This window comes from Scomber japonicus, chromosome 6 (genome assembly GCF_027409825.1).
Source record: "Scomber japonicus isolate fScoJap1 chromosome 6, fScoJap1.pri, whole genome shotgun sequence".
NCBI classification, from domain to species: Eukaryota; Metazoa; Chordata; class Actinopteri; order Scombriformes; family Scombridae; genus Scomber; species Scomber japonicus.
Genome location: NC_070583.1, coordinates 10,036,865 through 10,063,652, shown reverse-complemented (window position 1 = coordinate 10,063,652; position 26,788 = coordinate 10,036,865). Strand labels below are relative to the sequence as shown.

Genomic DNA, 26,788 nt, shown 5'->3' with positions numbered 1-26,788 from the left:
CAACAACTCTGTGACAAACAACTCAGGGTAAAAGAAACAACTGAGAGGGAGGGGAGTGATAGAAAAAAAGGAGAGAGAGAGAGAGCGAGAGCGAGAGAGAGAGAGAGAGAGAGAGAGAGACACCCCCTAGAGACTAGCTAGGAGACCCGGCCCCCGGCCAGAGAGAAGAAGAGAGAGAGTGAGGGAGTGAGGGAGTGTTTTAAAGCCGACAGGAGGCATGATGTCCTACATTAAGCAACCCCATTACGCCGTGAACGGGTTAACGCTGTCCGGCCCGGGCATGGATCTGCTCCACACCGCTGGCGTTGGATATCCCAGTAAGTAATATCTTGCTATTGCTAACATCTGACTGTGTGCTTTTTCTATAAAGTTATACCTGTAGTGTCATTGGGTGTTTTCTTCCACGTTAAAAAGTTAATTTTGAGATTCGGGACTTGGAAGAAGAGACTGAAATAATTTTTATGTGCGTAAAATGGTCAGTGAAAAGAGAACAAATTGACTTCTATCTTTTCTCTCTGGATTCATCACTTAATTTCTGCTTCATGAGTACTGTATGAATAGATGTCTGTGATTCTTCAGCCATCAGAACATGTGTTCACTTGACCTATAAATTTAGCGGATTATAGAGTCAAAAAACAATAAAAAATGTGTGTGAATGCAGGCGCAGGCTGTTCTCACAAAGACTTAACATCAAAACAGACTCCAATCTGTTGCTCTTATCATCTAACCTATTTACAAGGGGTTGTTCATTGTGTTTTATTTTGTGCCATAATGTTTCTTTTCATGAATGAACACTTCTTATATTGTTTTGTTGGCCTGATCAGCATCTGTCATCCTTAAGAGGAGAGTTTGAATGATGATGCTGAAGATTGGCATTGATGACAGAAGGCCTGTTACAAAGCTTGGCCTTTTTTGTCTCAGATTAATTCCATATTTTAAGACCACTTTTAAAGATCAGAATCTATAATATGAAGTGGCTTTTGTTCCTTCATTTTTAATGTTTCAATTCAAACAGATTCAATTGTAAAATGTAAAAATCATAAGAGCTTTTGTTTAATTTTATTTGATACAACAAAATACATAAATCATTTACAGACATTATTTGACTCAACATCATGTCTTCTTGTATATGGCACTAAACAGCAGCATGATCTGATGAAAATTATCCCTTAGAATTTAATAAACTTCACTGTAGAGTAATATCTATGTTGGAGTTGTAATTTATTAAATGTAGAATGGAGATAATGTGAAAAATAAAAGACCTATTTGTGCTGGGAAACCAAGAGAAATCATTGAAATAATTTACTTTATTCACAAGATTTACATTTATTTCATTTTGAGGTGCTATTTATTTCATTACAGTCTATTATGAATTTTAATATGCTTTTTAATTTTATATTAGCCTGACATAATTTAAGTGTTATTTTATTTATGTGTGAAATGTTTGTACCAGCACAGATTAATGATTTTTACAGCTATATACATTTTGGTCAGAATCTTTGAAATACCAACACAAAAATCAATGCAAGCATAATATGGATAATAATTCTAATAATAATATACACATATGTTTTTTTTGTAGATACCCCACGTAAACAGCGTCGGGAGCGCACCACCTTCACGCGTGCACAGCTGGATATCCTGGAGGCTCTGTTTGCCAAAACTCGCTACCCAGACATCTTCATGAGGGAGGAGGTGGCCCTCAAGATTAACCTGCCCGAGTCCCGAGTTCAGGTAACAGATTGCAAACTATTATGTATTGATTTATTTTATTCTATTATTTTTATTTAATTAAATTGTATAACTGTGATTTCAGAAAGAAATATGTGAGCATGTGTTAGACAGAAACAGAGAGAGGAAAAGGGAAAAGAAAAGAGATAGAAATAGTACAAAATTGCCTTCTTTTACCAGTTTGATCTTTTACTGTATACCAGTTGATTTAATAATGAAACACTGACTTTATAATTAACTTAACACCTCTCTGATGCAAACCTGCCATCTTCCAGGTGTGGTTCAAGAACCGTCGTGCCAAGTGCCGCCAGCAGCAGCAGCAGAGCACAGGCCAGTCCAAACCACGGCCCCCTAAAAAGAAGTCATCTCCTACTCGTGAGGCCAACACTGAGGCCAGTGCCAACCCCACCAATGGACCCTACAGCCCACCACCCCCTCCTCCAGGCACCGCCATCACCCCCAGCTCTAGTGCTGCAAGCGCAACAGTGTCCATCTGGAGCCCAGCCTCCATCTCTCCGCTGCCAGACCCCCTGTCTGCCTCCACCACCCCCTGTATGCAGCGCACCACCACCTACCCCATGACCTACACCCAGGCCCCAGCCTACAGCCAGAGCTACGCAGGCTCCTCGTCCTACTTCACTGGCCTGGACTGTAGCTCCTACCTGTCACCCATGCACCCGCAGCTGTCAGGAACTGGAGGCGCCCTGAGTCCCATCACAGCCTCCTCAATGGGTGGACCCCTCAGCCAGTCCCCAGCCTCGCTCTCCTCCCAAGGCTACACAGCTGCCTCGCTGGGCTTCGGAGCTGTCGACTGTCTAGACTACAAGGACCAAGCTGCCTGGAAGCTCAATTTCAATGCCACTGACTGTCTGGACTACAAAGACCAGAACTCCTGGAAGTTCCAGGTCTTGTAAATATCAAGAAGTTGTGGGTCGGGAGGGTATGGGATAGGGTATAGGGGAAGATGTGAGGAATCAAATCAAAGCAGGGTGAATAACCCAAATCATTTTTGGTGTATTTTAGGAGAAGGAAGAGAACTTGGGACGCATAAATCAATTAATCATACCAGTCTGAGAACTAATGACCTGAATTAATCTCTTCATATTTACTGTTTCAGAAAAATATGTGTGGAAGTAAACTGATCTGTTGATGCTTGGCTTGGTGTAACAAAGAGATGACAGAATAGTATTTGTAAAAATGAGGCTTGAAATCAAAGAATGGCGGATGAAAACAATGTGGCAAAATCTGTACAATGAGATCACATGAGTTAGAAAGAACAGCAGCTTTGCTGCAGCTCAGTGGATCAGAAGATTGAAATACTTGTGATTTAAATGCAGTATAGCAGAAAACAAAGGAGGCTACTTGTCACATGTTGAATGCATTAAATTGATCCCTGACTCAATAGCTTTGATTAATGCGTATTTTGTACATTTGGTTGCATTCGATAGAGCATTATTCAGAAACTGTTCAACTGGCCTTTACTTGGACCAAAACAGTGCTTCTTCTTTTTTTAATTGCCACAGCACAACAGCAGTTGTACTTTCAGTAACCTACAAGTTATCTGCATCACTAATATAGACAGCCTTTAAACTGATTTAAAGTGTTAAAGTAGAATAACTGGCGAGAGCCCAAGTTTCATTTCTTCCTTCTAGACATGTCTTGTATTTGATGTCATGTATTTCTTTTATAAAGCTGCTTTTCATCAGCAAACTGACTCAAAAAGCTTTGAGCCAAACATTTCAACTCCCCCCACATAAGATACCTAAAAGAGGGGTCTTCGCAGGGTGGCCACTATAGTTTAGTACCATGTGCAAACTGTATAGCTGATGATTCCCAATAGCCTTGTGTGATACTGACCCTCTGCAGCCTGTGTGTGATACAAGCGGAGGGGGTAGAGTTAGTCACTGAAGTGACTGCAGTACAAACCTGTTGCCTTTGAGCATGGTTGAAATCATTAGCAGAATGGCTCATACATTGTTAGTTTAATAGGATCAACTCCAGACAATTTGGGCAACAATGGTCGCATTGTGGCTATTGGCAGCCGAGTACTTTCCACCACCACCACCCCCCACCACTCCATCTCACAGTGTTTGCATGAGGTAAGCGGTTGACTGATTGTTGAAGCAGTTCTTGAATCTACAAATAACTTTATAATAAACTTTTTTTTTTGCTGATAAACTGCTCCAGTGAAGTATATGATGGGAGAGAAGACTGCACCAGAGAAAGGGAAGGGACTGGGCCGCCACGCAGCCCCCCTTTGCACAGAGAGTTCGGTGCCTCTCTCAATTCCAACCTGTAAAGATGTGATGGGTACCACTATATATGTTTGATGTATCGTTTGATTTTTTTTTTGTATTAGACTTAAACATTACTGTTTCTTTTTAAAAACAATTGTGGATTCGTTGAAGTAAAAATTGTGGTAATTTGTTGAAGTTGATATTATTATCAGTATTATTACTATCATCATTAATATTATGTCTTCAGCTGACATGGGTATTGCTAATATACTTTTTTGTCGTTCTTTTGTAAATATTAAAACGTGAAAATGCAATCATGTCTGGTATCAGCAATGTGTTGTTACGCAGGCACTCCACCCGACAGAATCTCTCTCTTTCTTGATTTCTAGAAAACTGCCAACTTTTTATTTTATTTTTCTGTTTGTATTTTTCTGGTTTCTGCTTCTTTTTTTCAAACTCAGGGGTTTATCCAATAAAAGTAGCAGTAATAGGATACAATGCTGTTTATGCTTCTTAATCATTTACTGTACTTTTATCTTTTGCATTACTATAATCTTCTCTGCTTATTTTTTTTCTGACATGAATGAATCTTCTTATTTTGTATATTTCATTTGTCTTCTGTGTTTGACCAGTCTCGCACTACCATGCTAGATAGCTATGATGTTTCTGAGACATTAAACAACTTCATTAAAACTCTGGGGTCATTTTGTGAGTCATTGGACTTGAGTGTTCTTGGTTGCTTTCTGGTATGACTCTGCTGACTCAACTGTCACCAAAGAACATGGAGGCAGAGGTACCGTATACCTCTGACATGTGTTATCCTCTATATCTATGCCCTTAGGCCAGCAATAAGAGTAAAAGGGAATGTCAGACATCCACAGAGGGGAGATTGGGAATCAGTTTCTGGGAGCATTCCACTAATCCATACAAGAGGTTGAGTGGGTATAAGGCAGAGATGAGAGGGAGCAGGGCAGAGAGGACAGAAAACAGATTAGAACTGACCATAACACTGAGTCCCAATGCTCCGCCAGCCACAAACTGAAGTACGAGACATGGGCAGATTTTTCTGGATTGCTAAATGTTTCTGTGTGTAGGCCAGAGGGTCAGCTCCACCAGGGTTGTGAAGTGCACTGGATGAAAGGTTTTAGGGATGATAGTAGCTCACAGCATGCTGAGATGTGTGATACCTTGAAACAAGGGCCTTGGATCACAATGACACAATACACTCAAGAGGAGAAAATATGTTGTACTCTAGATGATTGGTCCAGCCTGGTGTGTATTACCCAGTGCTCTGCTGTTGTTTTTTGCCATGCTAGCAGCGAGGCTCTATGGATGCCAGTGTTGGTCAGTCTCTCCACCACGTCAGTCCAGACTGAAACATTCCACCAATTCCTGCATGGATTACCATAAAATATGTATATTCATGATGCAGGATGAATCCCACTCCAACCACTGTGAGGTTGTGATTTGTGGCTTTGAGTGAAATGTCTCAACAACTATTGGACGGATTGATAAACTAATGTCGGTCCATTTAACCTTCATTGTACTTTTTGTTCAGCAAATGTATTTGATTATAATGTAACATAAGAAACATCAGCATGTAGACATTAACATTTAACTCAAAACGGCACAGTGCTTATTACATCTGCACAAAGATGCTAGACTCTTGTCTTATTAAAGTATTTAAATGATGTAACTTTGTAATATGAAGCTAGTAGCAAAATTGTGCCTGAATTGATTTGATTTGGCTTTAAGTCAACAGAAAACCCTAAGTTAATAAATTACCAAAGAGTTGAGTCCACAAAATAAAATGGTGTAACTACCCACAGTATATTCTTCCTCCCTCTGTGCGTGTGTGTGTAGTCATCGTTCAATGTAATAGAATTTACTTATTTTAATAAGGCTTGCCTACAGTTCTTGAAGCCCTTTCCTAAGTTCATTAATACTTTCATTGTCCATTTTTCTGGCTCTTGTCCTGTCTTTCTCCACTTCTTCAGGACTACATCATACAAAAAGCACAGATGGTGTGGATCAAGATTACTGCAATCTTCCATATGTGAATAAAGACCTAAATATCCTAAATCAACTATTTGAAAACTGCTTCTAAAGGTATTTTATCATTAACTTTGAGTGGAAAACTACACAATGTTAACTTGCACATCTTGCACACATACTATACACGTTGTAATCTACAAAATGCTGAACTGAAATAGTAAAACAGTTAAACACAATCAGGCAGAATTTTAATGAGAACATGAGAATGACTTGGCTTTGTTGCACCTTACTCCTCCGGCTGCTCAGTAATAGCAAGACTCACCTTCTGACTGGGATTTAGCCTGAGAACACAGGCTGGGTTCAAGCTCATGGTGACACAGCAAGCCTGGCCGGCCCAAAAGCTCATTAACAAAGTGTAGGTTGACTAAGTGGTCAGGCTTTACTGGTTGTCCCTTTACATAGATTATGTGGTTTACAACATTTTACACTAAAATTACTGAAAAAACATTAACATGTCACTGATATTGTGAGTGGAGCATCAATTCAATAAGTAAGAGATTCATATTTATAAAAATGAAATATACTGGAAGTTCATAACAGATAGATGGATGGATGGATGGATGGATGGATGGATGGATAGATAGATAGATAGATAGATAGATAGATAGATAGATAGATAGATAGATAGATAGATAGATAGATAGATAGATAGATAGATAGACAGACCCCCTCCTGTGCCATGCAGGCAGTGTGGCCCTGTAATCCCCCAGCAGCAGCATATGGACTCTGAAGCACAGAGACACAGACACAGATACACTCAGGACTTTGAAATATGATTCATTTCTTTCCCCTCTCTAATCCCCTACAAACAAGCTGGTGGCCGGCCTGCTCTGGAGGCACACTGTAATCATGCCACAGGCTGCCAGAGCTGACCAGCCTCTCCATCATCATCCTCCCTTCCCTCCTCCCTCCCCTCATCCCTTCCTCCCTTCTTCCTCCCTCCTGCCTGCCTGCAGTCCAATTTCCTCTTAATCGATTCCTAATCCCAACGCCGCCAAGCATACACGCGCCGAGCACACGTCCAAACACACACACACACACACGCATGCATGCACGCACACACACACACACACACACACACACACACACACACACATACATTATTTGTACAGGAACACTTTGGCAGTCATCATCAAACACACACAAGCAAGCATACACACCCAGACAGTCGTAAACAAAAGACACACACATACAAGTCATTTACACAGACAATGGCACAGAGACACACACATGCTTAAAAAACAACTTTTTTCTGCTTTGGTTAGAAGGAAATAAATGAAAAAGAAATCCAGGATGTGTGTTATGCAGAGATAAAGTAGGATCATGTTGGAGTAGAGGAGGAACATTTCGTACTGTTCTCTGGGACCAAGACCAAGTCAGACTAAGTTACTGCAGCAATTAAGAATATAATTTACAACATGGTTTAGTTTAATTAGGAGCCAGATCACAGGTATATCAGAACTAACTTCATACAGTGCCCATACACATTCATGGCAGGTAAAGGTGTTTACACAACTTAAAATATCAATTGGACCTAATAAAGATTGATAATCCAAAATTTAAAAAAAAGCCATGGTTTTACAAGCATTTCCTACTATTGTAACAATGTGTAAGGCCAGAGAGTGTCACGACTTCCACTTATACACCTATACACTGTCCAGCCCTATATTGAGAACACAAAGACTACCAGGGAGGTTATAAAGTTAATGAGAGGAAAGTTTTAATTGTCATGGTTTTTGCATTAACAACTTTGCAGTCTAATTAGTAGTGGGAATTGATTGTGGTTATAGTTAACACAAAGCACAGTATATGTAAGGCTTTATCAAGTCAAAATATGCCAACTATATGCCAAACACAAGTTAGTGCCAGAGAGCTTCATCATCCACACAACATCGCAATCGCATTGTGAACATGCTGCTCTAAGCAGGTGTAATGCTTAACATCTCATCATCTGAGTGTGTCAGCATGCTAACACATGCTAATTAGTGTGGCTGCAGCTGATGGGAATGTTCCCAGGTATTTGGTCATAAACTGAAGTATTGGACAAATTAAAATTTTGACCTGATGATGGCAGGAGAGTGGAAATCAGAGGAACACCAAATATTAATATTAATATTAATATTAATCCTACATGGGACATGAATGTTTGCAAATTGTGTACTAAGCTATCTGTTGTTTATAAACAATAGGACTGGAAATTAATCTCATTGATGAATTTCCAAATTCATCAGGATTATTGTACAGGAACCATGAAAATCACATTTTGTTCCAAAGCCTTCCTGTAGATGTTGAGATATTTCACTGGAGAAAGTGAAACATTTGATGTGTTGGTATCAGTAGAAGTAATAGAAATGGATTAGAGTAGTGAGTAATGATTCATCCTATGGGCAGCATAGGTATCTGTCCATCCAATAGTTGTAAAAATATTTCAGTCTAGTGTTGAAACAACACACACAGCAATAGAAAAGTTTACCATTTTCTTGTGCCACTAAGAAACCTGAGAAAGTTCAACTGAAAATGAAACCCCTCTTAAAAATTGGAGTGATCCCTTCTCCAGCCTGGAGAGACATGTCTAAAGTCATTCTATTAAAATTACAATATAGAGAAAACAGAGAATTACAACACGAAGCTATAAGGAAACTACAAGGTTGCAGAGCTACAGAGATACATGTAGGCAGATATTTTCAGTTATAATACTATTTTCAATATTTCTAGGTTAACAAGAATGAACATTTTGCAACAAAATGATTCTTGAATTAATAAAATTCAAGTATATTTGTCAGAATAAGCAGTTTGAGTGCTCAATCTTCATATCAGCTGTTAAAACACTAACTGTTCCCCAACATAAAAAACACTTTTAAAATATAATAATAAGAATAAAGTAGAATTATCACCTCTCTGTCAAGGCCAACAAAAACTGACAATGTATAAGCTTCGTAAAAATAGAATTTATGGTACATCTGTTTCATTGGATTGCATTAGGCTGGACAGATGTTCCTAATAAAGCTGCAGGTGAGTGTAAGTCTATAATATACAGTATGGCTATCATCAAATTTTCACAAAATCAATAAATTATTTTAAAAAATACAATAATTTGCACAAATCATTAAATAAGATATGTAATCATGCAATTATGCTGCTAAATCACACACTGCTGCAGTGTAAGTAGGTGTGAGTGATCTGCAGCTAGTGGTGGTAACAGGATCAGTATTACAGTATGAATGGATCAACCAGCTACTGTCAACCTCAGCATACACTTCTGCTAAGGGCTTTACTGCAGATTACAACTTAACACCTAGTTAATATCTCTAATAGTAAAAGTCAGAGTTTAGAGCCACAGATTAATGATATGGTGGACTAAAACAGTTGGATTATGGGAGCACTTGGCATTTGGTGCTATTTAGGGTGCCATTGACTGAATTTTCCTGATATTGGAGGCAACAGGTGGGAATGCTTTGTGTGTCTGTATCAGTGGGTCATACTTTACTCAGTGGGTGACAACTTTGATTACCTCTGCCAATGAGATTGAGTGTTTTACTCAACAGCAGCTAATGGAAACATCAGCTGCATGTAAGCCTGTCAAAATGATTTAAATTGGCAACAAACATTTATCGCCCTAACTCTCCAATCGCAGACTCCGTTTCATTTTTTCGTGCTGCGTCAAACATCCTCTCTGTTTCTTATCTTCCTGTTTTCCTTCGTCACTTCACATGTTCCCTCCTTCATGCCACCTTCCCTCATCTGCCCCTTCCTTCGTGCCACCTCTCCCAGAGTGCCCCCTAGTTCCCTCCGCTCCACCTCTCCTTGCAGTTTGTTATTCTTGCTGATCTAATTTAGAGAATGTCCCAAATCCTCTTAGTGTCCTGCTCCCTCAGCGCAACACTAAGTGAATTAGACGGGATTACTGTCTCCCTCTTCCTCGTCCTCCTCCTCCGCCTTCCCGTCCTCCTCCTCTTCCTCCTCCGTTTCTTCTTCCTCTCTGTGCTGTCACTCTCTCCTCATCATCCCACTTCCCTTATCTCTCCACTTCTATGTCCATCTTTCTGTGGACATTTCTCTTTTCATCGGCAGGATTAGAGTCTCTCCAGATTACAAATTGGTTCCAATGTTCCCTGGTGACAGATGCTCTCGCAGGCCCAGTGCATCATGGGACATAAAGTATTGTTAATTAAACTTTGACCTCTTGTGAATAACACAGATGAAGTCCACTCAACATCAGCATGTACAACCAGAGCAGGAAGATGAAACTGCATATTTCTCATAAAACACAAGTTTCATTCATGCTGTCTTTCTGGCCTGTGATCCAGTCGTGTTTAATATATTCTCATACTTCTTTTTTTACTTCTTTCTACTTTTACAATAAACAATAATTCCAAAGGTGAGTGCTAACCACCCTCCAGCAAAAGGAGCAATGCCACAAACATGTTTTCCATGTTTTGCTTGTGTGACTGTCTGTATCTGTCCTTGGTGTGACAGCAGGCCGGGGAAACCCTGAGGCCAGTCAGGCCATTTTGTTTCCTGCTAGTATGATGTAGAATAATCTGGAGTCTGGCTCTTACTGGTTCACCTTGATCTCTGCCGTGCAATTACAGGGTCAGTTTGAGATCCCGAGTGTCAACAAGGACAGAAACACTGGGACGTAATTGAATTGTTACCGAATTTCATTTCTTGTTTCTTTCTTGATTGTGTTGTTATCAAAGACATTCTTCTGGAATATAAAAGTAGAGGGATTAAAAGCATTTCTCATTCAAGCGACTGGGAAGGTGTCTCCAAGCTTTTGACTGGTACTGGAGTTATTAACAAGCTAGTAAGAAACCACTTAGATCCTTGGTGGACTATTTGTTATCAGTCCATCATTTTTTCATGCTAATTTTGATGTATTTTGATACTACCTGGAATTAATTCACACCAACCTACTTACATCACTCAGTATTTTTGTTTAATTGTTTGTTTCCTAATCCCAATCAAACCCAACAGAAGAAACTAACATGACTTTTTCACATTTTGTGTGTAACTGTACTTTGAATCTTTTAACTTGCTACCCTTACAGATACTTTAAAGTAGTGTTTTTCAATCCTGGTCTTAGAGCACATCTGCCCTGCTTGCTTAGTTGTGTCCCTGCTTCAACACACCTGATTCCAATGAATGGGTCATTATCAAGGTTCTGCAGAGCTTTATGACAAGCTGATCATTTGAATTATGTGTTGGAAGAGGGACACATCTAAAACATAGAGGGCAGGAGAGCCCCAAGAGCAGCATTGACACTTTAACTTTATCTGCATTTGCCAGCTGTGCATTAAATATATGGAATAATGTGGAGGCACGTTCACTGTAATGAAATAATAATAATAATGATACATTTTATTTACATATTTAAGGATACTTTATAGACTTTATAGAAGTTAAAATGATGACAGGAAACAACACAGTAAAAACATTAATCAAACATTAAAAGCTGTTCTCAAATTCATATATGATATAAACTTGGAAACCAAAAGCCTGAACAATAATTGTACTTTTAGTCTGCCAAAAACATTTGAATACCAGCACAATATTTATAGTGAATCAACACAGTTGAACATTTTGGGCAAATAAACAGTATGTTACTGTATTTAAATAATTAAGAGGTACATTACAGGATACTGTAGAAACTAAATAGAAAACTATATGGAGTATTTTGTACTCTTTCACTCTCAGTTGGTGACAAACAACATTTATGTCCCCTGCTTTTTTAAAATTTGAATTACTGCATGGTGAATACATCTTTGATCTTCTGGAAAATTATTTTTTCAAATGTATTATTCTTATAGAGCTCCACTTTTGTCTACAAACACACTTTAGAAGCATTTAGAGCATCACTAATGACACCAGGACCTTTGCATTATTCAATCCCCCTTTTAGTGTAAAACCCTTGCATATCTCCATCCCCCTTCCTGCCTTCCTGAGCTTTCTCCTCTTTCTTTGTCTCAATCTCTCCCCATCTCCCATCTCTATTTTTCTTCTCCCTCGTTCTCGTCCTCTCTTCATCTGTGGGCCATCTGAACGCCCCCCCCTTCCCACTTCTCCTCCCTCACTTTCAGTAATTCCAGCGTTGCCTCTCTCTATTGCTCGCTCGCCCTAATCCAGCTCTGACCTCAATCCCGTGATGTAACGGATCATGTGATGCAGGGAGAAAGAGAGGGAGAAATAGAAAAGAGAAGAGAGGAGAGAGAGGAACGTAAAGTGGGGAAACATGGTCTAATCCTCAATGCTGGAGCCACAGACCAATCACAAACTGATGGGGTGGGGAGGTCAGGGGGTGTCTCCATTAACTTACAAAATATTAGTCAGACACACACACACAAACACACACGGCCACATATGAGCACAAACACACATGCCCCTCCTGGAAACAACAAGTCAACATGTTTGTTTCATCTTTTTGACTCAGTGGCTATTTACATGCCAGTTTGTCTACATACTGCCAACAACAGACACAACGACCTGTCTGTTTATGTCTGATAGAAAGCCTCACACTCACAAATATTTACTGTGTGTGACTGTATAAACATATGCATTTCTATAGGATTTGTTGTACACAAGCCACAGCTCTGTGTACAATACCATGGGTATCAAGTCTAAAGTCAGTTTTATATCACACATCATTTGCAAATCTAAATCCACAGATGTACATAAAATGGGGCTCATACTACAGTGGCCATATGGCCTTTTTGTCAAAATATCATAACACTTGATAGAGGCCTACATAATATACTGCATATTTTAAAACACTAGTAATAAGTAAAAACCTATGGAAGCCCATTCCTGCCACTTAAAAAACAAATATCTTGTAAAACAAAAAGAGATTAACAATGAAAATAAAAGTGTCAGGAGTTAACATAAACAACAAAACAATAAAAAGTATGAATTCAGATGCATTCCTAGGTCCTGTCATGAAAAACAGAACATTTCAGCCTATATCTATAACTTTCTTTTCTTTTTTAAACAATTGTGAATAAATAATTAATGTAATTTTGCTCTATCAAGCACAAATGATAAGAACAAATTTTATCTTTATTTTTCGCTGTTCTTGTTTTTTCCCGTTTCCTTTTCAGCCACCATAACATAACAATCTTGGACTCACTGTTGACTGTGACTCACTGTTTGTTGCCATGTATCATTTTGATATGAATTATATTTTCTAAACAAAGGAGGGGAAACACTTTTTTGCATATTGAAATGTGTTTATTCAGTGTATTCCCTTGTGTTTTTGCCAGTATTGTATCTCATGTAATACCAGTACTAGAAATTAGGGGGAGCTGTAGAGGTGAACAACCGTTCCACAGAGACTCATGTCCTCCGCTCCCTCCCCTTTTGTTTCTGGTAGCAGTGTGACTAGGAAAGCACATGGCCTGCGAGGCACAGGCCAGAACACACACACACACACACACACACACACACACACACACACACACACACACACACACACACACACACACACACACACACACACACACAACATGCTAGTACAACCCACCAAACACATCTCACAGCCACAAACAGCAAAAAGGACTAAGCATTGAAACCAAGTGAAATTCAAGTACATCCAGTGGTGCTGTCACATACATGCAAACACTTGATTCATGTAGACATGACAATTAGTTAAAGAATTTCTGGAAAAAGCATCTTCATATGTTTAGGTTTTGACCCTTGTTGCCCTAAGGCCCAGACACCCTCAGCCTGTAAGGTTTACAGTGGCCTAAAATAGAGAAATTGGAATTTTTGGTGTTCAAGTGCCACTGACAGAAGACCTGAGTCAACTCGAGGAAACACATGTGAGCAGTCTTGTTGGTGCGGCCTAGCCCAGCCAGCCTACTTCTTTCTCTGGCTAGCCACTCTAGTGGAAAACTAGAAACTTACCCTAGCATGCTGCGAACACTGAGTCAAAAAATGCAACAAACTAATTATTCTGTGTAAAAGGGTGAGAGGGTTGGTTGTATTGCTGAACCCACTAACATCTAATTATGCAGCACTTCCCTGCTTTCACCATTTAAAAAAAACCTTGCTCTCTCTTACCATTGTGATATGGCCTGTAGGCTTTACCGATTAGTGAGTTTAAATAAACCGATCACCGATCCGATCACCGATCCGATCACCGATCCGATCACGTCTTCTTTGTCCATGCTCCGTTTCTTAAACTCGACATGCTCCTCCTCGTGTTCCCTGTCCAGGTACATTTGTGGTGTTGAAACATTTTGCAGATGCTTCCCCACGAGGTACTTTAGTGTTGCACTGATTGCAAATAGCTTGTGTTTTATCCGTCTGCCCACAACACCCACATGTTTGTTTGAAACCGACAGCTAATGATTCAAGATTCAAAAAACTTTATTGTCCGTCACATCGTGACAGGGCTCAAAACTAACTGTCGGATTCAAACAAACATGTCGGGGGTGTGGAACTTCTTTGGAGTAAATGAGACAGATAAAACACAAGCCATCTGCAATATATGCAACGGGAGCATCTGCAAAAAGTTTCAACGTGACGACATTGATCGGATCTGCGAATTAAGACATTACAGCCAATCTTACAAATTGCATAAAATGCAAAATATCGGCCGATCTGATATAGCCGATCAGATCAGCGTAAAGCCTAATAGCCTGTATGGTTGAGTCTAACTCCTCTCACCAACCCAGCATAAGTTTCAAGAAGACAAGCTCTGATAGGCCAAGTGTAACTAGCTGCCCAACTGGAAGGAGAAAAAAAACTAAAACAAGTAAATATTGGATTTATAATCATCAGAAGCATAAACTCAGTGTCTACAGAATGCGTAGTCTAAACCTAACATGTTATCAATAAGAACCACATTATTATGGATCCCAGTGCTTTTCTTGGCAAGACTCTGTCTCTGATTGGCTAGAACTCGTTGCCTTTGTTGGTTGGGTTTGTTAAGTTTTAGGGTAAGAATATCAGAGCCAGAGTAGGCCATGTATGTTCTTCTTACAAAACACCATGTAGTGTTTCATTAACAGCAGGCCTTGTTAAACAGTGTGTGTGGCTGCAATGAACCCTGCTGTGTTGCTAGTTATCTACCAGGCTGTGCTAATGGCTGGACGCGGTTAATCCCTGAGAGCAATTCCCGACTCCCTCCGCACCCCCACCCTCAGGTTCCCCAGAACCCCCACCCGCCCTGTCCTTTTGTGCACTACTACACTACCATAATCTCAGTAGTGGTGTGCTCATCTAGTCTGAACCCACTCACCCCCCCTTCACCCTCCCTGTTCCCTCTTACCACTACCCCATCTCTCTCTGATCATCCCACCTAGGCCTCATTTTTTAAATTTTTGAAAAAGACAAACTGACTATCATGACCACTTCATGCAGTAACTGGTTGGTTATTTGTGGAGTGAGTCAGAGTATGAAACTATATATGTACAAACACTTTTGACTGAACAATTGGTTCCAAGTATAGTGGGGCCCTTATATTTTAGTTGCCTACACTAGGGGGGAATGTTTCTGATCAACCCAACTCTGTAGAGGAAGATTTTCATTGTGTTGTAAACCTGCAGTGCAGAACTTTTAAATATAAGCGTCTGTTATATTCAAGCACTTGCCAAACCAGTTCACACAATGCTGATAGAGCCCACCACCACAAATCTCTGTGTTTCACAGTATACAGAGTTTTTGAATCTGGTGTCGATTTTGACATTCCTGTGATGGATGCACAATGCACATGCTCTATGAGCAGAGAATGCACACCAGAGACTTCTGCTGGCCGACCAGCTAACTTCTGGTTAGCGCTCTGCTAACTTGAATAGAGATAAAATAATGTATCTTCAAATGTTATCAAACCCAATAGATTAAATTCTGATAATCAAAAGAGTCATTTTGTGGGGGTTGTGTGACACTCAAAACTATTTATCCCCCATTTTATTGCTGCAACTGTAGTGATGACGGAGGTTATGGCGGAGCAGTCTTAAACGTGTTGATAGCGAGTTTGTAATTATTCTCACTGCCAGAAGGGGGAGACAAAAATCCTGCTGTCCAGCTTTAAGGCAGGGTTATGCTCAAAAAGAAGTAGTTCATATGACATTTGGGATAATGATGCACACTGTCAGAAGGCTTCTCTAGTGTTGTACTCAGTATATCACACAAATAGTTATAGTTGTGTAGAGAATGAATAAAGAGAGCTTGATAGAGTTAAACCCTCCTTACTCTCGCATCTACACACAGCTGGCCAATCACTCCACCAAGTGGGCTGTGGGCATGAATGATGGAGTGCCAGTGTCGATAAGCTAACGAAATTGTTGGATGCAGCCTCTCATATTTCTTATGTAGAGAGGGTGTTGGGGGTGGGAATTTCCAAAGGTGTACAACTTTCTGACAATCATATCTAATGAAGCATACTGACAGCTTAACTGTACACAGACTATGATTACAGCTTCTGTTTCCACATCAAATCAATAAATGTTCAAACATTTACATGTTAAGGTGCCTCAATCTGGTCTAGTAGCTCTACAATCCACCTGTCTGTATCTCTGTTTCTCCACCCAAATACACTCATAGTCTGGTGTGTTCCAGTCATGAAGTATTTTTGGACCTGCTCATTCTGGAGTCTCCTGTTAACTCTAAGGCCCCCCATCAATGCACCCACTATATACGTCTATCCTTCTTCCCTTCTGTCTCTCTCTACTTTATGATGATAAGCCCTTCTCCCTCCTTCCCAAACACACACACACACACACACACACACACACACACACACACACACACACACACTGTACCAGTTGTGTACTAATCTGAGGGTCTGCCTGTCAACGTGCCCCCTTACAACCCCCCACCTTCCCTAACACACACACACACACACACACACATCTCTCTTCCTCAACATCCATCCACCCCGCCCCCTCCCCACCGCCACCCCCTCACCACCACCCAATCTCTCCATCTCTCCTCACCCTCAACCATGCTCCACCCGCTGTTCCCCCTCACCCCCCTCTACCAATCCCAGCACTGTGTTAATCTGGTGCTGGTCTGACGGTCAGCACTTTGAGCGGCAGACAGACAGATTGGCTGTAATCCCCTGAGTGCCACAGATGGAGCGCCACTACGCAGACCTTGGGGAAGGTGAACGCACAGTTGTGCGCGTGCGCACACACGCAAGCACACACGGACAAAGACATAAAATTAGAAAAAAATAACTATGCACGAAATTCTTTAGATGCACGGACATGTGACATTATATGCTCAGTAATTAGAGCACCATGCTGCCTCTGACTGGTCACATCATCATACTGCCACATCACACTCTAGGTTTTTAATGAAATAAACTCCAGATGTACAGATTAGAAAATATGAGAGGTTCATGTTGCAAGTAGAAGTGTAGTGGCAAATAAAAGATAACGTTTGGATCATCGAAGTATTCCTACAGTAGAGTTCAGCTACTTAAAACTTGAAAAACCAAGAACTTGGTGGGAAAAATATTTTTATTTTGTGCTTATAAGAAAATGCAATAATCATAATTCATAATTTTTCAGACTTCTTTTTAAAATAACAAAGACCTGACTCCTGTTCCAAAAGAAATGGTTCTTTGATATCCTGCCATTAATTCCTGAAGTTAGATTAGTTAATGGTTAGCTGCTTTTTAATCCAAAGAAATAAATTATTTAATTTAAAGCATTTGAGACAGGATGAGAAGAGAAGAGTATTTGCTAATAAATCAATATGCTTCACATTAGAACACCATTGTAATTTATTGTAACTCTTAGATGATAGATATTATTGTATTGATGATTGACAGAAGTACAGGGCCTTTCATCCATTGAATATTTGGATCATTGTGAATGATTAAATTTGTGATTCACCAATAACATTTGAACCTTGGATCCAAAGTGACACCGATTTTAAAATCACATTTCCAGATGTCATTCACCCTGACTGTTGCTTTATTATGTGTGTGTGTGTGTGTGTGTGTGTGTGTGTGTGTGTGTGTGTGTGTGTGTGTCTTTGTCCATACATCCATGCTGTGACGTCCATTCAAAACAACAGGATTAAAGGCTGGTGTTTGATTAGATGTTTGTTTGTCTATGTGTGTTTCATTGTAATGAGTATGACTGAGGCCACATGACATTGGTGAATGTGTGTGTTTCTGTGTGTGTGTGTGTGTGTGTGTGTGTGTGTGTGTGTGTGTGTGTGTGTGTGTGTGTGTGTGTGTGTGTGTGTGTGTGTGTGTGTTTCATTGTAATGAATATGGCTGAGGGCATGGCTTTATCCCTTTTAATCAAGGAAGTAGAAGGATGAAATGAAACACTAATGAGGGGAATGATGTCAACCCAGAAAGGGATATTAATTGTAATGCCAGAGTCTCTCATGTGCGTGTGTGATATCAGTCAGCATAATGGGAAACAGGGAATTCATAGAAGTCACTTCTAGGTAATATTTTAACATCAAACAAAAATGTGCAAAGGCCAAGATCCCTTTTAGAATTTCACTTTAAAGTGATTTAAAGACTAAGGTCAGAGATATGTGAATAATACATGTGCATGTGTGTGTGTTTCGCTGTCTAAGGTGAAAAGTTATGTCAAAATGTGCATATTTTACACAGACATTATAGGACTGATTACATATTACCATACATTAAAACTGCACCAATATATTATTCATTTCATCTAATGCACATAAGTGCTGTCCTGCTTCACTCCAAGCTTTTAACACACTGTAACATCAGCAGCAGGTCCACTCCAGAGTTGATTTTACCAACACAAACAAGGTGCTCTACTGCCATCTAGTGTTACAACTGCTAGCAGCATGAGATGAGGGCTCACTTTAGGTGCCCAATCATTTATTTACAGGCCAAAGAAAATATACTTAACTTTTTTTTCTTTTAGAATGTTTTCCATCTATAAGTATGGGCCATGTTATATGACAGTCAAAGAACCTAAGAAGAAAACGTGTTTTTGTGATCCGAGAGTGGTTTTTCCTGATGTGTGAACATGTAGAGGCATGAACCATTTCTTCCAAAGCAGGAAATAGTGACACTTATTGCTTCAGCCTGATAATAAAAAATAACTGGGGGCAATAACTGATCTTACGGCTCTGATTTTGCATTTCCTGGGTTGTTGCTGTCACAGCAATGACTTCCATATGTATTTGAATCTCAAATGTTTGTGTTTGTAATACTACATATATATAATATACATACTGTATGTCCAGTGTGGCTCAATATGTGGTTTATTACTAGATTATCGTCTTCCTCAAAGCCAACTCAATCAAAACAATTACCATGCTTAAGCTTTTATCTTATTACCTCTAACAAATAGATTGCTATAATTAAAAAAAAATAATCTTCTTTTAGTAAGAAAAAATAAAGCAAGTGTATCGACCATTGAGACAAGAGAGTGTGTGTAACATCCATTTATTACCACCTTATATGACAAATCTGGAAATTACAAACATTGTTTAATTGAAACATCATCCTCAACATTTCAAAAAAGAAAATCAAATTGAGCAAAAAAATAAAAATTAAGTTAAAAGGGTGACGAGCCAACCTGAGAAACAGTACACAGATGATCAAACTGATCTGGAGGAAAAAATAGAGGCAAAGGGGGGACGTTTACAGAAAACATGACTATTATTATCTGTCATGTAACACTGATTTACGATACATTTTCACATTTTAATCAGTTGCTTTGTTTTAAAAAATCTTGAGATCTTTTGGTTTTGGAGAACATTACAAACCTTAATGAACCTTTGTTATAAAAAGGTCCTTTATTAGAAAATGAGCCACGGTTAAAAAAGTATCTCTGACACCATGCTTGAGCGCTCGAGCTTTGGGTAAAATAATTAGATAAAACCAATTGGAACACCACAAAAACAGGTGAGGTGAAACTCTTCTGTCAGTCAGGAAAAGAGCATCTACAAGAGGATTTAAACGTTGGTGCCAGAACGATTCAGTAGCTCCACATTTCAGTAGAAAAAATAGTTCAAATCTGTTTTTTTTGTTTGTTTTTGTTCTGTTTGAATCTGATTCATCCCCCCATCTCCATCTCATCCACAAATAGATTGCAGTGAAAAAGAAATCCCATGTGTAAGTCTTATTTGGAAGAAAAAAAACTAACATGATGAATGACAGCGATGATCAATATGGTAATCTTAAATCAACTTCTCCAAAGATGCTGATGGATTGTATACAATTTACTGTGGTGATGAGAGCAAACACTCACGCAGACACATTCAGGGACAGAAAATCCAGCCCCGGCCTACAACAGATGAGACTAACAGTCACCTCTGCATGTTTGACAGCGGAGGCTGGCAGAGCATAGATAGCAGGAGAAGAGGAACAAGTAAGTTCTTGTAGCACCCTGCTGTAGAGAGGAGACAAGAGTCCCCCAGCAGACAAATACCCATCCTCTCCTCCTGTCTGTCCCTCCAAGTCTGCATTGTTCTAGTCCATTTTCCTTGTTATATCCACGCATCATCCTCTCACCCTCACCTGCGTGTCTGAATAGAAACAGTGCGAACCAGGAGATGTGTGTACTTAAGGAGATCTCATCACCAAAGAGTCGATACATGCACAGAAAGAGAGTATCCTAGAAGTCTGCTGCCAAGAGCACTAAGAAAAACACGACTATACACTTTATTCATAATATAATCAGTTTTCCTCTACACACTACTAACACAGGGAGAGAGGGAGGCGGGGAGCGGGTGAGGGGCAGAGGGATGGAGAGACAGACTGGTGAAGGAAGGGCAGGAGGAGGTGAAAAGGATCAGGAGGAGGAGGAGGAGGAGGAGAGGGTGTTTAAGCACGCTCCCCGCGGATGCGACGTGCCAGCTGGATGTCTTTGGGCATGATGGTGACACGTTTGGCGTGGATGGCGCACAGGTTGGTGTCCTCAAACAGACCCACCAGGTAAGCCTCGCTGGCCTCCTGCAGATGAGGGACACAGAACAAGCAACACTTGTCAGCATATCTGAAATGATTAGCTGATTCATTGATCAGTCACTTTTGGTTTTAGTAACTTATTTTGTCTTTACTTTCAGCACTTTCTTAAGACTTAATGTCTAAAAAATAACATTCACTGAAGTCGTAGCTGCATCTGCATAGTTTTATGAACAGTGTATGTACAGTAAAGCCTTCAGCAGACCTGCTTATATGGATACACCATGCATTTTGCACTATCTGTATTGTATATATGCTAATTTACACATTTCCCAATGTTCATGTGGTTATATTTGATGTGTACATGCAGTCAGCTTGATTGTTGTTACTGTTTTACTTTCATAATTTCTTTTTACCATGATTATTATACTGCAGACATTGATTTTAATAGTTTCCCATTGTAATTACACTTTCTTTTACTCAGTATGTGGTACTGCTCTTATCTCTTTTCTTAAAATTGCCCAGCTTTGTAACAGTATTGTAACCATGTACAATATAAAGTGCACTTGGGATTCACAATATTATCGGTTAGTAAGCAATGAGTCCATAGTATGAGTTTCATCTTAACACTGACCTGCAGAGCTCCAATGGCTGCACTCTGGAAACGCAGATCAGTCTTGAAGTCCTGGGCAATTTCTCTCACCAGGCGCTGGAAGGGCAGCTTGCGAATCAGCAGCTCAGTGGACTTCTGATAACGACGGATCTCACGCAGAGCCACAGTACCAGGCCTTCACAATACATTGAAACATTTTGTCATGTAAGGAGGATATGGGGAAACAGTACCAGGTTGTACAAAATTCTTCTTACGTAAACTGCCCTGAAACCACACTACAAAAAGCAGGGTACCTACAGTTTGTTTGATTGAATTTTTTCCGCACTCCTTTCATGTCTAGAAACAACTGATCCGTTGTTTTCCTTCTGATTTTTGCCAATATAATTGTAATGCTCATGATCTGACATACAGTATACTTTTGGCCAAAGTCAGAGTGAAACCATTTGTCTGGGAGCTTTTTTCTGGTCTGACCTGTAGCGATGGGGCTTCTTCACACCACCAGTGGAAGGGGCGCTCTTGCGAGCAGCCTTTGTGGCCAGCTGTTTACGTGGGGCTTTGCCTCCAGTGGACTTACGGGCAGTCTGCTTGGTACGGGCCATGACTACTACAGATCACCTGAAGAAGATAGGAGAAAAAAAAAGGGGGGGGGGGTGGACAAACAAATCAGTGAATTTGGTTGGATTAATGTGCACATGCTCCAAAACGTTTTGAACATCTACTTAAAACTGAATATGCAAACATGGGTAACATACATATAGCAAAATATTGTGCTCATTATTGTATTTTTAAAAGCCCGATAATTACATCTTAAGTTGACATTGCTGTTGTGAGGGACAATTAAGGATACATATTATATAAGGCTTATTAAATTTTAACAAGCAGCTTGAACTAAGTGAACTTTCAGGTTAGTAAACATACAAGTCGCTCTCTATCCGGCAACCATCAATCAAACATGAACGACGATGCTATTGGCTGCTAGACCAATACGTTCCTATAAATATAACATATCAGCCAATCAGCAAGCGGAGTGCTCAAATGGGGCGGGCTGTACGGCTGCCTTCCACTGTTGCTAGGTCCGCCTACCCCGCTCTGATGATGGCGGCGGTTTGATGCGCAAACGGGATAAAGACCCAGGGCAGAAGAGCTAAGGAGTAGCACCTAAACAACTTCAATTTTACGAATAACCGCTGTTCCAGTGTATCGGAAAATGAGAGAACAACAAAGCAGACAGTTCAAGGAACTCATAGATAGGCTTCGGGAAGCTGAACGGCCCCTAACGGCTGCGTAGTACCGAGCTGAACCGGCGCATAATTTGAAACCGAATTTTTCGTCATCTGAACGGCTGCAGGAAAGACTGCATTTCACCGTCGCTTCAGCCGTGTTTGTTATCTTCACACACACGACGGAAAATAACAGCTTTTTCTCTGTTAAATCAGCCCAGAAACGGAACAATTTACTACAGAAAAATACAAAGTTGATTCACACACAGAGTGGCGTGTGTAAAGAGGCTTACCTAGGGGGGAAAAGTGAGTAGAAGTCGTGAGAAATGTTCCGCTTGTCTCTTTATTTTCTTCTTCGTATCCACAATGGGAAGCAGCGTCCAGCGGGAAAATGGCCGCCGCGTCAATCATCTGTCCCCACAATGCAACAGCGTGCACAACATTTCTGTGGTTACTTGTCACTTTGACTCTTTTTTACTGCTCGATGCCAGTCTTTAGTAGTTTTTAAACATCTTGTTCAATAAGTCGGTGTTTGTACGTTTTAGTTTTAGTGTTTAATGGACGCGCGGCTGCTGTTTGGAGTGTTTTTAAACGCTGTGGCGACGCAGAAAGTGGTTAAAAAGTTACTATTAGTGATAGTTTCCACCGCTGTTTTAAAGCGCTGTAACCATTAATTAGATTAAAACTGTCGATCTGTTTAGAAATGGTGTGTTAAAGGATTTGGTGTTTCTTCCAAGCTGGCTGTTTTCTAACTATTTTAGACGATTTAGAGATTTTTTTTAAACTTCATTTAAAAGCAAAAAATCATGAATTGTGTTTTGCATAAGTGTTTTGAATTTAATTTACAATAAAGTGTTTCAGAGAATTTGTGTCTGGATTTTTTTTTTTTTTTTAATAAAAAGAAAATAATTATTCAATCTGACAGAATATGTATTTAGGAATATTATACTATTAACTAATTTAAACTAATTTGTCCATACATTTATTTATTTTTTTATAAAATAGTGAATTACAATATTCTAAAGTACAAGGTAACATACTTTTATTAACCTCAAAAGGCTAACCTAATTGCAAGATTCCAAACTATTAATTTTAGTATCACAGCAAAAACAAAAGAGCATTAATTAAGGGATTAATGGCACTTTGTCTTCACATTTGTAGATTATTTTCCTGTCAATTAACTAATTGAGTTGGCTTCAATGTAAATCATCAGAAGTATATATTCACTCAGACAAATCATTTAACCACAAGAATCTGTTTATTATGTTTGTATGTGAATTTCGGAGTACAAATATTTTGCTTTTAAAAATGACCGAAAAACATAAATCAAATAAACACAGTAGAAAAAAAATAGGTTATCATATCAACCTGAGAGAGGAACAAAAAGTCAAAACATTACCTGGACATAATTACGTGGCTGAAAATCATAATATGATCAGCATAGGTCTGCTACATATATGCCGCTTGTAGTCTGTCAAACCATGCAGTGTCATCATCGCACAATGACGTTTGTAATTGACAACCAGAATCAAACGTTTGGATTTTGATACATTAAACAGTAGAAATACACCATTACTGTAAAAAAAAAGAAAAACTACTACTTTTACAACAAATTTCTATTTAAAAAAATAATCAGAAGACCCATTATATCAATGTGTATGTCCATCTGATGATGAAAATGTCTCAGCCTTAATGCTATTTCCTATGCTCATTCCAAATCACGCACTATTCTTGGCTTGCAAAAACGCCTTATTCATAGAGATTACAAGGCATTCCTGTGAGCTAGCTAGTTAGAAGTGAGGAGTGTAACTGTGATTCAATGTTTCAAACTTACATGAAGATACCTCTAAGGAAGAAACTCTGCTACTAGTAGCACCAAAGAAGACATGATCACACATTTACGGTTATCACAATCATATGATATATATAGAACCTCAAACCAAACTACTAACTAAGTATAGATGAAGGAAAGGGTTGGAAAGAGAGGTGAAGGGACAAGAGAACAGCATATAATACTAAATCAGAAAACATTTTAAGCACGCTCCCCGCGGATACGACGTGCCAGCTGGATGTCTTTGGGCATGATGGTGACACGTTTGGCGTGGATGGCGCACAGGTTGGTGTCCTCAAACAGACCCACCAGGTAAGCCTCGCTGGCCTCCTGCAGATGACAGAGTCAAATATTTAGAGGTGGAATGATACAAACATATCAGATTAAGAATTTTCTGTTTTTGAGGTATACTGACCTGCAGAGCTCCAATGGCTGCACTCTGGAAACGCAGATCGGTCTTGAAGTCCTGGGCGATTTCTCTCACCAGGCGCTGGAAGGGCAGCTTGCGGATCAGCAGCTCAGTGGACTTCTGATAACGACGGATCTCACGCAGAGCCACAGTACCAGGCCTGGAGAGGAGAGGAAAAAAATAGGTGTTTGAATAGGTTATCAACTCCACCAGGGATGTTCTCCAAATTACAGTCCACCTGCACAATATACACTGGCCACACAGTAGTACAAGTACATTAATAAGCAAGCAACAATATAGCCACACTGGGTGTGTGGAGGTTTGAGGCTCTCACCTGTAGCGATGGGGCTTCTTCACACCACCAGTGGAAGGGGCGCTCTTGCGGGCAGCCTTTGTGGCCAGCTGCTTACGCGGAGCTTTGCCTCCAGTGGATTTACGGGCAGTTTGCTTGGTACGGGCCATGTCTACTACAGATCACCTGAGGGCACATAGGAAAGTTTAGTTTAGTAAAAGTACACTTTAATGTCTAATGTGGAGCAAAATAGTTCATAAATACAGGACATGAAGGATGAAAACAGGTGTATTTACACTGATTTAAAACTTTACACCAACATGACGGACACTTCTTCTCAATTTGCCGGCTACAAAATAATTCTTCATGAGGAGCCTAAAATGTTTTCAAACAGTCTCCTAGGCTGCTTATGCAATGACTGTAACATGACTGACAGCGAGGGCATCCTATCATCAAAGACCTTTTTCACGCATAAGCCAATCACCTTCTGTATTCGACCCAGAGGGGAGAGATGTTGTGGACCTTTGGACCAATCACAGCGTGATGATCCCTCAGTTAAACCCCGCCCCTTGCGCACTGAACGTGGGTTCGCTCGTTTCTTCACAGTGCGCGCCCCGGCTCAACACAAGCCTTGATTTTTTATTCAGAATGAGCTATTATACAGGAAAACCAAGCGACACCGCCCTCGCCGGCTGCCTCGTGTCCGCAAACTAACACATCTAAAGATGATGGCTGGCTGCTGGCTAGAAGAATGTAAACGGGAAGGAAAAAACCGTTGTAGCAAACGAAGAGGGTGATGATAAAAACGATCGAAGAGTATAAAAACCGCGGCATGAAAGTGGGATATACTTTTTGGAGAAGACACTAGACATATCAGGGGATCAATTGGTGAACAATATTTTGTCAGATGACCCCTCACTTTAGGCGCATTTCCGAGTCAAATTCGACCAGATCACAAGTGCTTTTTAGGTCCCTGACTCCCCGAGCAGGCAGATAATAGCTCTGCGTTTTCTTTTTCATCGAAAATAAACGAAAAAACACGTCCATCCGACAACTAACCTAACATGAAATGATAGACTGGACTTTTACAGAAATGGTGATACTTACCTTTGAAAAGTTAGTGAAAGATTGCAGCTTTAAATGAGGATTTTATTCTTGAGTGTCTCTAAAGCGTTGTTCTCGCAATAAAACGAAGGGAGGAAAAAAAAGGAAAGAACATAGGAAAGCAATAGGAGACACGTTTCCCATGATGCATTTGGGACAAACATATTACACACATGCAGCAACATGATAAACAACATGAACACACTTTGTGTTCAAAACGGGTGCAACAAGTTTACATTAACCTTGATTATTCAAAGATTTGTTAGTTAAGGTTTTTTTTGAGTTTTTAAAAATATACATATTTTGTGGTATTTTACCTGGAAAGAAAAAAGGCAGCTAAAGCACTGCCAGTACTGGACTGGGACTATAAAGTGAGATACATTCAGCCTGTCACACTTTTAATACTGAATTCACCTTTTTTTTACATTTTGATTTTATTATG

General features: G+C 39.9%; 3 protein-coding genes across 4 annotated transcripts; 1 reads left to right on the top strand and 2 right to left on the bottom strand.

Annotated features, from left to right (window-relative positions):
* Window positions 1-217: 217 nt before the first annotated feature.
* otx5 (orthodenticle homolog 5) lies at window positions 218-2,645 on the top strand. The gene is made up of 3 exons (XM_053320878.1): window positions 218-317; window positions 1,583-1,734; window positions 2,007-2,645. The coding sequence occupies exons 1-3, from the start codon at window positions 218-220 to the stop codon at window positions 2,643-2,645; spliced, it is 891 nt and encodes a 296-aa protein (XP_053176853.1).
* A 16,751-nt stretch (window positions 2,646-19,396) lies between these two features.
* On the bottom strand, window positions 19,397-26,425 carry LOC128360853 (histone H3.3A). 2 transcript variants are annotated; one of them, XM_053321384.1, is made up of 4 exons: window positions 26,350-26,425; window positions 21,962-22,105; window positions 21,512-21,665; window positions 19,397-20,925 (listed from the first exon to the last, which is right to left on the bottom strand). In XM_053321384.1, exons 2-4 carry the CDS (start codon window positions 22,087-22,089, stop codon window positions 20,797-20,799), a joined length of 411 nt encoding a protein of 136 aa, XP_053177359.1. In that variant the 5' UTR covers window positions 22,090-22,105; window positions 26,350-26,425; the 3' UTR covers window positions 19,397-20,796. The 2 variants fall into 2 exon arrangements, with proteins under 2 accessions (XP_053177359.1, XP_053177358.1); XM_053321383.1 differs by lacking the exon at window positions 26,350-26,425 and adding an exon at window positions 23,004-23,161.
* Window positions 23,950-26,449, bottom strand: h3f3b.1 (H3 histone, family 3B.1). Its single transcript, XM_053321382.1, has 4 exons — window positions 26,350-26,449; window positions 25,285-25,428; window positions 24,957-25,110; window positions 23,950-24,871 (listed from the first exon to the last, which is right to left on the bottom strand). The coding sequence occupies exons 2-4, from the start codon at window positions 25,410-25,412 to the stop codon at window positions 24,743-24,745; spliced, it is 411 nt and encodes a 136-aa protein (XP_053177357.1). The 5' UTR covers window positions 25,413-25,428; window positions 26,350-26,449; the 3' UTR covers window positions 23,950-24,742.
* Between the last annotated feature and the right edge of the window lie 339 nt (window positions 26,450-26,788).